Source organism: Trichosurus vulpecula, chromosome 8 (genome assembly GCF_011100635.1).
Source record: "Trichosurus vulpecula isolate mTriVul1 chromosome 8, mTriVul1.pri, whole genome shotgun sequence".
Classification (NCBI taxonomy): Eukaryota; Metazoa; Chordata; class Mammalia; order Diprotodontia; family Phalangeridae; genus Trichosurus; species Trichosurus vulpecula.
In genome coordinates, this window is record NC_050580.1 from 169,917,595 (window position 1) to 169,930,850 (window position 13,256).

At 38.5% G+C, this 13,256-nt stretch overlaps 1 protein-coding gene and 1 pseudogene across 1 annotated transcript in view; one reads left to right on the forward strand and one right to left on the reverse strand.

Annotated features, from left to right (window-relative positions):
• The window catches only part of ATP8B4 (ATPase phospholipid transporting 8B4 (putative)), a 239,655-nt gene that overhangs the window by 188,551 nt on the left and 37,848 nt on the right, over positions 1–13,256 (forward strand). Inside the window, exons 19-20 of the mRNA XM_036736592.1 lie at positions 1,693–1,840; positions 12,781–12,964. Of these exons, the coding sequence (XP_036592487.1) occupies positions 1,693–1,840; positions 12,781–12,964 (332 nt within the window). The remainder of the gene's footprint in view (positions 1–1,692; positions 1,841–12,780; positions 12,965–13,256) is intronic.
• Positions 9,285–12,750, reverse strand: LOC118828371 (annotated as a pseudogene).

The window sequence follows — 13,256 nt, forward strand, 5'->3', positions numbered from 1 at the left end:
TGGTACTGTAATTTTTCATGTATGTAATAAGGATTCCCTAAAGTGATTATTGGTTCGAGAAGTCTGATCCACCTATTTTATGTAACCTTTCTATTCTGTCCTGGACCTTTGACTCCTAACTCTATTCTTCTCTTCGCCCCCCACCCCATTTATCACTATTGACTTTATAGTCAATCCTTTTCCTTCATTTTGTAGTGTAGATTTTAAATGTATGACATCGTGCTTAGGGCTATAGTGATAGATTCTTATTTCGTAAATGCAGGCTGTGATTCCATTACTGGGCCAGTAGAAGGAGATGTTGAGGCAGAAGATAAAATTAAAACACCCACGCACACATACACAACCCTTGGATAATTAGTATTATATTTTCCAATAATTAGAAAGTTGAAGGCTAAATTCATTGCTTTTACAATGAACAGTCTCTTCTTTCAAAGGGGCCTCAATATAAAAATATTTCCATAAATGTTTTCTTTATTAGAATGAGTGTTTTGGGAACCATTTCATTTTACTTCTGGGCATAACTTTCATTTAGAGCCCATTCTTTGCTCCCCATTTACACATTGATTCTTAGCTTTGTAGAAGCAGAGTGGGAGGTGACTCAAAGTTTTAGTTGATTCAATTCACTGCAGCTCCTCTACAAGGCACTATGTGGGGAAGGAACTTGGAAGATCCAAGCCCTGTCCCTTGTGAGGCCCCTCTCTGGTCACACTGGAATCTGCTGTGGTCATGTGGCTCTCCCCTGAGTTAACTTCAAAGCATGAGATTTACCCATCCTTGAGTAGAAGGCCCCGAAAGAGGAAATGTTCTTTCCTTTGTGTACTCCTTCTGTTGTTCCCTAAACAGGACTATGGTGATTTCGAAGGTGTTACATAACTCAATACATAAACCCAACCGATGCATACTGGAGTTAGCTTGGCAGGCTGAGTGAAAAATTGTTCTGCAGACATTGTTAATACAAAAAAAAACCTTTGGACATTCATGGGATTTTCCATCTGGTACACGATCTATTTTGGTGTCTATAGTTTCTGTCCCCAGATGATATATTCTGTTGTCTGATCTGATGATTAAAACTTTCTCTTAAAGTGTCCTGTGATTTTTATATAATGACTGTGTCAATTCAGTAAACAAATTGTCATATTTCAAAGAATGTATTTCTTGGTGGGCTAAGATTTTAGGCAGAGATCACATTACGTTGTTCTGCAGTTCAGTGTGTATTATTTTTGACACTGATGCCCCAGGATTCCTAGAAAATTTTCCTTATTTTCTTTAAACTTCCCCCACATCCCCGCCCCCTCCCCAGTATTTAATGGCAGTATTTATATGCCAAGCCAATCCTTCTTAAGTCCTTGAAGCTTAAACAACCTTATAGAGGAAATCTGTCAACCTCCCAGTTCAAACTCAGATCAGAAGGGTGACTTAACTTTTAAATCATTTAAAACATTCAAGATGATTTTGTTTTCATGATGTTTACCCTCTCCCTACCTCCCTCTACCTCCTGGAATGTGGAAATTTGCTACGGTATCCTCATTACTTCAAAGACATGCTACAAGCCTGCTGAAATTGGATCTTATGCTATAATCATTCTGAGCAGTGACGAAATGAATTTTGCTCTAGGTCAGTGTCTTGTTAAAGTTAATAGATATGCTCTGTATAGGTCACTATGATTTACTTCTTTTTTTAACCTCTTTAAAGGAAAGCAAAAGAAATATTGTTTGAAAGAAGCACAGGTTTTACGAATGGCTATGCATTTGGTGAAAAACCACAGGAGTTAAAGCTGGGCTCAACTGTAGAGGAAACAGTAACTGGGGATTATGCCTTAATCATAAATGGGCATAGTTTGGTGAGTAACTTTAGAGCTTTTGTCCTTCCTTATTCTTCACCCCAATAATTGTTTCTTTTGTATTGTCACAATGAGGTCCTCTTTCATATTTCCCAAACTTTTGACATGTGGAGAAACACAGCTCGTACAAATTATGGTTTCACTTCTGCAAAGGAAATTTCTAATATTAATTTCATATTTATTGTCCTTTGAACTACCATGCAGTGAAATGGTGGGTCCATAAAACTATCACATTCACAGAATCTCATTCTTGTTCTACTGAGCATGGGACATTTAATGCTATTATTTAAGAGTTTGTGTAAGGCGAATATTACAAATCCCTGCCAATTAATTAACAGAATGCAACAGGATGGATGGAATACAATTGTTTTTATTGCTAATGTTTGTGATTTGAGGAGCACAACCTGACCTTCAAATAACTAGTACGCCAAATTATTGCCATTAAGATACCTCTGGTGGTTTTCCAAAATAGCAGCATTTTATAGTGATGCCAAACAATTTGCTTTGATTAGGAAATCTGGTTCTTGTCATAATAGAATAAACTTGCATTGTGCTTTTAATGTAGTTCAGGTTCTAAATCTTGAACAAGTATCAAAGTGTCCTTCTGAGCTTCTAATTTAGAAGACAAAAGCCCCTATTGCACTGTGCTGGAATTATCATTTCTATGCACAAAAGACCTAATCTCACATCTTTCTCTGGCTTTGATGTGCATTTTTCACTTTGGGAGTTTGAAGAAGAAATATATCTTCCTGTAGACAGTTTCTTAGAGGACAAAAGCAGTTGGATGTGAGTATATTGTATTTTTCCCCCTGTGATCAGCTGTCTGTTAGCTCTTAGTGTTTAAAGCATTATCCAGCTGGATTCCAGACGTAATGATGTGTTGCCTTCCACACCATGGAAAGTTACAGAGCTCAGCTGCAGGCCAAACTCAGTTGAAAGATTGTAGAGGCGGTACTACCCTCCTCTCTTGCATAGATTAGCAGCAGCCCAAGGTTGTAATGTGGCAGTTGGTCACTGAATTATTGACCTCTCTTCCAGTTGGAAAGATGATCATCCTGAAAGCATTGTTACAAGGCAGTGGTTCGATTCTCCTTTTGTAGATCCAAGGAGACGATGAAGCAGTGGGAAAAGAGAAATCTGGAATTGAGCAATTTTAAATGTTTACCTCTATACATTCTACCAAATCCAAGTTTCTTTCCAAGAAGAATTGTTCATATCGTAAGTGGTGTGGGTGTAGGTTTTCTTTAAAGAGAAAAAAAAGTCACTGACCTTTATTTTGTCCAAATCTAATTCTCAAACTTTATAGGGTTTAGATGAGCCCACTCTGTCATACAGATTGCTAACACCCTTCCATCATCCTTTTATTATGTAGTGGGATGGCCAATAGTGATAGACTAAACTGAAAGGCATCATTCGTTTCTAGACAGGAGATTGTGTTCTGCTTACACATGGTCCTACTTTCTCTAAGGCCTTTTATCATACAGCTGATATCAGGTTAGCAGACCCTTTTATATACTGCATAATCAAATACTCCTCATTAATGACTCAAAGAAATCCAACTTCAACCAAATCTTCATTTCTTAATATTTTTGCCTTATGGAGTAGTATGTTATATTAGAAAAAGTAGAGGATTAAGAGGTTGGGTTTTGCTATATGTTTGCTGTATTATTTTTGGCAAGTCATGATCATAAGGTTGTAAGTTTAAGACTTAGAAGGAACCTCAGAGATCATCTAGTTCCATCTCCTTATTTCAGACCAGGAACTGGGGCCTGGAGAGGTAAAGTAATCTGCCAGAAGTCAGATAGTTAACAGAGAACAGAGTTGGGATTCACACTTAGGTCTTCCGGAGTCCAAGTCCAATGGTGTGTACCCTAGTACTCTCAGCCTCACTTTCCTTTCCTTTAAAATGGGGCTGACAATACCTCTCCTGTATACTTCATAGAGCTATTTGAAGGAGCAAGTGAATTAATGTTTCTGAAAGATTTTTTAGTGTAAAATACTAAAAATGTGAGAGAGTATTATATATAGGGATAGATCGTCTGACAAGAAAATAGAATAATTGATAAAAATGTGTTTATAATATTTTCTTACTAATGTACTTTTTGAAGGTCATTTTATGACTGTGACCTTGAATTTAAACTATTTCATGCTATGTAATTTACCCCATATATTCCATATTTAACATAGATATCAAGGAGTTTTTTTTTTCAAAATTCACAGACATTGTAGCAAGGGTAGGACTTTGACCTAGGCCACTGTCTTCTTGAAGATGATATTTCTAAATCAGAACATCTCCAGTAGAAATACTGTAATTGCAGGGCTAAGGTTACTATCTGTCCTATTTTGGAAAGGATAGGCTGGGATTTGAGGTATCTTCTTGCTTGTGATTTTTGAGTGTCTAGAAATGTAGTGCCATATTGATAGTTAACACAACAGCATACTTGGATTGTCCCTAATAACTAAGATAACATGGTGTCATGCATGGAGACAGATGACAGATACTTCTGGTGCCATTGACATCAACAGAAGGCCCTGTCTTGTGTGTGTTTGTGTATACCTTTGTGAGAGAGGGTTTATACAGAGAAGGAAGTAGGGCCAAGATTAGATTCTGAAAAGGTAGCTGTATACTAGATAAACCATAGGAGAAAGAGGCAGGAAAGTTCTTTTATTTGCTTTTTACTTTTCTGATTCCTCAGCCTATTCCATTGTCTCGCTTCCTTGGATCCATGATCTCATTAAAATGAGTTATCCTCCAAAGGTGTTGACCATGCCTATCCATACTTTCTCATATGCAACTTGTGGGTATATTCTGCCATAAATTCTCCACTGAGGGTTTGCCAATGTGCTAAGACCTTCTTCCATGCCTTTTTATATGCAGTGACTACCAGTGCCAGTGTGGTGCTCAGGTGAGCCTGTTCATCTGTTATTACTCAGTCTTGCTATATGACTGGACCGTCTCTTTTTCCTATCATGCAGAAACTGGATGCTATATATTTATGCTACTTCTTGTGCACATGGTGTTGTTTATATACTATACTTTAGTTTCATTCACAGTGTGTCTCTATATTGCCCTTTTGGTGATCAGCAATTTTTATATTTAGGAGATTGGTATCTTCTATGATTTGTAGCCATATGGCATTACCAGAAGAATATCAATGTTAAAAAAGATGGGTTTTTGTTTCAGGCAGCAACTTAGGATCATTGAAAAGGCTTTACAGTTTTCCAAATGCAACCCATCCTACTCTCTGACTCTTTTTTGATTTTTTAGCTCCAATTCATTGCCATTTTATAGTGTCTACTAAGGATACCAATGGGCCAACCCTCCATTTAACCTTATATCAAAAATTGGACAGTAGACATTATTCCTCAGTATGGTTCTTCCTGTGGATGTTGTTAGGACAAATGCTTTTAAATGAGCCTATTCCAAAGCTTGGTGCTGTTAGTAAAATATCATCTGTATTTTTATGCTTTGTCTGAGATTGCTAACCAGAAGATTCTTTTTTTAACCAGAGGATTTTTAAATAACACATTCTCTGTTATTTCATTTATCAAGGAATTTTGTCTGATCTTAAAATATGCACACCAGTTTACAAAGCAGCATTTTAAAATAAATCCTTTTAAAATAATTAACAAAGAATATTCACAGAGAGATCTTGGTTCCCTACAACATTCAGTTAATTGTTTAACTGAGAAATCTGGTATATTGAAGATATCTTTGACCAGAGCCTGCCTATTGTCTCTTCATATTTTCATCAGTGGTGCCCTCAATTCATGTGTAGATCATTCTTATAAAGATTTTTATAGCGATAAAGGAAGTAGGTATATGAATCTCCCGTCATTGCTATCCTCTCAATTGTCTTTTGAGGGAGAATGGTACTGTCCATGATTTTTTCCTGTCGTTGGTTATCTTCTCTTCTTTCAGGTGTCTTGAGGATTAAATACTAAAAATTTAAAAACTACCACCTTTGGCATCTGTTTCTTTTCATGCATACTTGGACTTGTTCAGGTATTCTTTCTGACTTTACCTTCTTTTGTGCTCATTTCTCCTTCCTTATTTGATTCATTGGATATTTGGATATTGGAGTGGCAATGGTGGTTCCACTGTTATTAACAGAAAAAAATTATTATAAAAATGTTCCATTTTCTGTTCCATTTTCACCTGTTTGTTGTCTTTATTTTTATGTTGAAGGGCTGTCATTTTTTCTCAATTCCTTCTCTGTTAAATGATGGTGTTGGACTAGGTGTCCTCTGAGGTCCCTTCTACCTCCAGAGCTATGATTCTATTATTCCATCATTTGGATTAACTGGGCCACCTAACAAGCTTCCTGCAAACTCATTTCCCCCCAACTTCTTGCTGTTTTATGAGATAGTACTTTTGTAACATTCCATCATCCTCCAAGGTGCTGCCCACATCTGACCCATGGGCCAGGAAGTCAAATATTTGCTTGCTAAGGTGATTCCTCAGGGTTGATATTTTTTTGCCTCCTCTTTATGGTAATTTACTGAGTCACTTAAACTTTTTGTAGGTATAGCCCATCATTGTCATGGTGATATCACTCGGTATCCATTAGCCAATCGCGTGTTGGAACTGGGACTGGTAGGAAGAGTTGTAGGATTTTTGTATATTTTTTGGAAAATTCTGGGGAAAATCTGCCAGATAGGTAGGAAGCCAGATCATCATTATCATAACAGCTAACATTTCTATAGCACCTACTATGTGCCAGGCGCTGTGCTAAACACTACAAATTGTTTATCCCATTTGATCCTCCCAACAACCCTAGGAGGTAGGTGCTATTATTATCCTCATTTCATGGATATGGAAACTGAGGCAAAAAGAAGTTAAGTGACTGGTCCAGGGTCACATAGCTAGTAAATGTCTGAGGCTGGATTTGGACTCAGGTCTTCCTGTCTCTAGGCCCAGTACTCTATACATTGTACCACCTAGCTGTCTTTGTGCTCCTCTGACTTTCCCTACAAAGTCTCTGAGAGATGGTTGAAGCTCTGGTCAATAATGCAGTTGATGATGGGCTCAGAGAGACAGTGACAGTGGGTACGGTGCTGATGGCACCAGGTTAGGTGAGATACCCCAAACTTCTCTTTAAAGACAATATACCTCCCCCAGAGTTGGAGAAGGAAGCAAAAGCCTTGACCTTTCTCTGGGCAAGGAAGGAGTTAGAGTGATTGTCATTTTTTGCTATAGTTGGTAGTATCCTGTTTGTTCCCCTCCCCCTGCTCCTGTCATTTCTCTACTATATATTCTCACTGTTATATAGGGAAATTACTGGTTGCTAACCTTTATAATATGGTCAGTGTTCATGGAAATGTGAAATGGGAAGGAAGGAAAGTCTGAGAAAAGTGGAAGAAACATCCATCACCTCTTGTGAAACACAGGATGGGAGAAATGGAATTATGATTGCCATGGAGGTGAAGAGTAGAATCACAGATCTTCTCATGCTACAGTATTACTTAGCCAGCTAAAGGTGACAAATAGGAGTAATAAGCAGAAAAATGTTAATAACCTAAAGCAGGATTTTTTTTTTGGAAATCTCCTAAACTAAGAGAGAAGATGTCTCCTTGGGACAAATGTGAGTCAGTCTAGGATGAAGGGAGAAAAAGAGGTTGTCTTTCAGGTACACTACACATATCCCTTTTTGTCTTCCTTTGTACATGCCATTGTTACCCTCTGCCTACCTCCCTTTACAGAAGCAAATTGCCAGATGATGAGAATTTTTAGAGGGACTCTGCTCAACCCCTTTACTCACCACCCACATTCACCATTGATATTTACCTTACATGTGGAGGCAACTTCACAGTGAATTTTGCTATTCTTAACAGCACAGACCCTCTTACTCCATTACATGTGGGATATTGTCTCTAAAGGGCATTTGGGAACATCTCATTAAATCTGGTCTTATCTGTACTGCACTCATCGGTTACATGCTTTCTCAGTCTAGTGTCAATTACATTGTTAAGGAGAGCTTCAGCCACCTCTCAGAGTCTTTGTAGGGAAGTCCAGAGGAGCATAAATCTGGTGATTTTTGTTAAGTCATTACTTAAATCTTTGTGCCAAGATGGAAGATGGAATTCTCATCTCTCATTCTCAACCTTCCTTCCTTCCTCCCCTTCTGACATTTCTTCTGTATGTCAGTAACTAGGTTTTTTCTGTTTATAATTGATTCTTGGCATTTCTAGCTCCACCTTAAAGTATTCATTATTTACAAGAACGAAGCTTATAAATATTCTATGAGCCTTTGCCTCCTATCATTTCTTAATACTCTGCCATATTTTCCAATTTATTTTTCACCATCTAATGCTCATCTTTGCTTTAAAGTCTCTCAGGATTAAGGAATGCAAACTCCCTGAATGTAGGGATTATTTGTATCCTCAATGCCTAGCACAATGCTGGCTCCATAGTTGGACTTAATATTTTTTGAATGAATGAATACAAAATAGATGATTTAGTTGGAAGGATCTTACCTGATTTTTTTTTCAAAGAATTTCTTTGCCTTTTCATCCTCTGAAACAGATGTTGGCACATAAGCTGAAGTGATCCTCATGAAGATTGTTCTGCTTATGTTCACCATGAACATTACAAAGCAAGATTACTATCCATGAAATAATGTCTCTTTTGCTTTTGGACATATGATGAAAGAAACTCCTTTATTTACTTCTCGAAGGAGAACCTGTGAGCCATCCTTCCATTTAATTTCACATTCCTTTAATTTCCTGGTTTCATTTGCAGCAAGAATATCAATATTGGTATGGCTCAGCTCTTTCAGTAGGATGTGGACTATCACATTTAGAAGGTCAGCAACTAAATTAAAGTTTATAGGGATTCTGACAACTAGTCCATGCTTCCATGTTTGCAGTCATGTTGTGAAAGAAAACATAGAAAAAAACTCAAGAAAAATATGCTTCAATCTGTAATCAGATAGCATGAGTTGTTTCTCTGGAGATGGATAGCACTTTTCATCACAAGTCTTTCAGAGTTGTCTTGGATCGTTGCATTGCTGAGAATAGCTAACTCATTCACAGCTGATCATCTCAGAATATGGCTGTTACTTTGTACACGGTACATTCATTTTACGTCATCCCATGCAAGTCTTTCCAGGTTTTTCTGAGAGCATCCTGCTCATCATTTCTTTTTTTTATTGAAAAGTTAAGAATTCCTTAATTTTTTATTCCTGGTACCACTACCACAATTTTCAGGGGCAATGTACCTGATGTAATGAAAAGAAAAAGAAAAGACAAAGTTACAACAGATAAAAGACCTCAGGACCTCACTACATTGCATTAATCTATAGCTGCATGTTTTGTAAACTGTGGCTATGACAGTCCTGAACAAGAAGGGTTTCCTGTTTAAGCTGCAGAAACTTCTCTGACTATGGATCATCCTTTCTGTGGCAGACTTTTACAGTTCCTCTAATGCATTTGGGATGACTGTCTCAAAGTAACCTGCAGCTTTCCTGACAACTCCTCGCTCTCTCTTCTGCTAAGAACTGTAGCCCTCTTCTGTTGAGTTTTTAGAACCTTCTGCTACCATATCCACCACTTCCAACACCAGATCCATAACCACCACCATAAGGACTGCCTGAGCTCCTTCCACCAAAACTGCCTCCTTTCGTGGGTCCATAATTTGATTGCTGCTGCCCACTATAATTTCCAAAATCATTATAGTTCTCACTGCCACCATAGTTACTACCACCAAAATTTCCTCCTTCATTGAAACCATCATTGTAACCTCCTCCACCACCACCATATCCACCACGTTGGTTTCCATATCCTCCACCACCACCATAACCCACTCTACTACTGTAGCCAGGACCACCTCCATAGTTGCTACCATCACCACCAAATCCATTATGTCCACCATCTCCAACTCCATAACTACCTCTGCACCAGCACTACCATAACCACTTCTTCCACCAAAGTTTCCTCCATGGCTAAAGTTTCCTCCATGGCCACAGTTTCCTCTACCACCTCCAAAGTTTTCTCCTCAACCCATAAAATTGCCTGAGCCACCTCTACAACCTCTGTGTGAGCCAGCAGACTGCATCTGTTGCTTCTGAAGGTCCTTTTTCACTTTACAGTTATGCCCATTAATATTATATTTCTGAACAACAATTTTGTCAACTGTATCATGATCATCAAAAGTTACAAAAGCAAATCCTCTCTTCTTTCCACTCTGTCGATCTTCCATAACTTCTATAGTTTCAATTTTGCCATACTTTTCAAAGTAGTCTCTTAAATTGCATTCTTCTGTATCTTCTTTAATACCTCCAACAAAAATTTTCTTCACCGTTAGATGTGCACAAGGTTTTACAGAATCCTCTCTAGAAACAGCTGTCTTTGGTTCCACTATATGCCCATCAACCTTATGTGGCCAAGCACACATTTCTGCATCCACCTCTGCTATACAAGAATAAGTCACGAAGCCAAAGCCTCTGGCACATTTTGTTTGGCGATCTCTCATCACCACACAATCTGTGAGAGTGCCCCATTTTTCAAAGTGTTCTCTTAAACTATCATCCATAGTTTCAAAGCTCAAGCCACCAATAAACAGTTTTCTCAACTGCTTTGCTTCCTTTGGATCATGCCCCGCTCAAGCCAGAGTCAGATTGGGGGTGGCCCTGGAGTCTATTTTACCTCTATTTTGAGACCAGACTTGCCACCTCCAACTCAGGTTCAGTATACTCTTCATCATTTCTTACAGTACAATAGTATTCCATCACAATCACATGCCACAACTTGTTCTGCCACTCCCCAATTGATGGGCATGCCATCAACTTCTAATTCTTAACCCCCAGAAAAAAACCTGCTATAATTTTGGGGGTGTATATATCTATATCTATATATATCTCTGTGTGTGTGTGTGTGTGTGTGTGTGTGTGTGTGTGTGTGTGTGTGTGTAGGTCCTTTTCCTTTTTTTTATCTCTTGTAGGATATAGACCTAGTAGTGGTATTGCTAGGTCAAAGGGTATGCATACTTTTATAGCCTTTTGGGCATAGTTCCAAATTGCTCTACAGTTCACAACTCCACAAACAGTGCATTAATATCTCATTTTCCCCATATCCCCTCCAACATTTCTGTCCTATTAGCCAATCTAGTAGGTATGAAGCAGTAGCTCAGAATTGTTTTAATTTGCATTTCTCCAATTTATAGTGAGTTAGAATACTTTTTCATATGGCCATAGATAGTTTTTATTACTTCATCTGAAAACGAATCATATCTTTTGATTGTTTATCAGTTGGGGAGTAGCTCTTATTTTTATAAATTTGATTCAGTTTTATATATGTTTGAGAAATGAGGTCTTTATCAGAGAAACTTGCTTCAAAATTTTTTTTCACAGTACTCAAACTTTCTTAGGGGATTTTGTATGGACTTGGAGGTTCATAGTTTAAAGCTAAAAAGGACCTCAGAGGCTATCGAATCCAACTCCTCATTTTACAGGTTAAGAAACTGAGCTCCAGAGAGGTTAAGAAAATTACCCTGGGCCATACAGCTACTAAGTACATGAAAAAGGATTTAAATCCAGGTTTTCCCGACTCTAAGTCCAGTGTCCTATCTACTATACCATGCTACTTCTCTCACTAGGTAATAGAAAAACCATTGGATTTGGAGTCAAAGGACCCAAGTTAAAATCCTGGTTATGCTACCTACTACCTTTAGTAAATCACTTAACCTCACAGGGTCCTTAATATGCTTCTGCTGTGGTTTCAACGTTTAGAGGTCCTAAGCTTCTGGGGGCCAAAAGATATTAGAGGGCCTCAAAAAAGGAATTATCACTAAAGCATACCCAACAAGAGGCAACTAGGTGGTACAGTAGATAGAATGCTGGTCCTGGTGTCAGGAAGTCTCATCTTTGTGAGTTCAAATCCAGCCTCAGATACTTATTAGCTGTTTGACCCAGGGCAGGTCACTTAACCCAGTTTGCCTCAGTTTTCTCATCTGTAAAATGGGCTGGGAAAAAGGAAATGGCAAACCACTCTAGTATCTTTGTCAAGAAAACCCCATATAGGGTCACGAAGAGTTGGACATGACTGAAATGACTCAACAACAGCAAAAATATCCAACAAGAGGTAATTCCACTTCTTTTTGAAGGATTCTCAGTGATGGGAACACATCATGTTCTGAGTCAGTACACTCCACTTTGAGGCAGCTCTAATTCTTAGGAAGATTTTGTTTCTTTGCAATTTTGCAACTTCCATCCATAGCTGTTGGTTCTGCCCTCGGTAGCCAAACGAAGTAAGTTTAATCCTTCTTCCCGATGACAACACTTAAAATACTTGAAGACAGCTATCATGTCCATCCCTCCTTCTCCCACCCCCCCAGGTCTTTTCTTCTCTGTTTCCCTCCATTAATCCTCTAGTGCTGTGGAATCTCCATCATCTGGATCGCATTGCCCTCCTTCGCATGCTCTCCAGTTCATCTATGTCCTCCTTACAGTGTGCTGCTTATAATTGAATGCAGTGTTCTAGATGTGACCTGAATAGGGCAGATTGCACAGAGACTATGACCGTCTTATTCCTGGAAGTTATACTTATCATGCAGCCCAAGTGCATTAGCTCTTCTTGCTGCTACTTCACATTGCTTACTCATACTGAATCTGCAGTCTGCTCAAACCCCCAGACTTTTTCAGAAATACTACTGAGGAACTATGCCTCCCCATCCTGTACTTGAGAAGCTGATTCTTTGGACCCAAGTGTTAAGACTTTACATTTATTGACTTTTACCTTAGCTATAGCCCAGTGTTCTACAATGCCAAGATCTTATTGATCCTGATCCTAGCCTCCAATGTGGGTGTTCTTCCTCCCTGCTTTGAGTTATGCAAATTTAATGAAATCTATACCTCTATCCAAGACTCTGATAAAAATATCATATGGCACCTACACTGATTGCATTCTGCCATGATCCTTTTCTGGAAACTTCTTATTAACAGGGTTATGCACTTGAAGCCAATCTACAAAATGAATTCCTAGAAATTGCCTGCATATGTAAGACTGTGATTTGCTGCAGAGTTACTCCTCTTCAGAAAGCCCAAGTGGTGGAGTTGGTTAAGACGCACAGAAAGGCAGTGACTTTGGCCATAGGAGATGGAGCCAATGATATCAGCATGATAAAAAGTAAGAGGTCATGAAATAAAGAGCATATGTGTTGTTTATCCATCAAATGGTCCAATGGGAAAGGCAGACTAAAAGAAACCTATTCATATACAATAGAGAATGCTTGACCACGGGATATCATAGTAACAGAGTAGGCTTGTTCTTAAGCAAACTTGGGATCAAGCCCAGTCTCTGATACATACTGGTTCTGTGACTTATCAACAATACTCAGTATTCAAGGTAACCTTGTTAGAGTATAATGTGCACAATAGTTTATGATATTTATTTGGTAAAGGGGGAGCTTTTCTTTGCT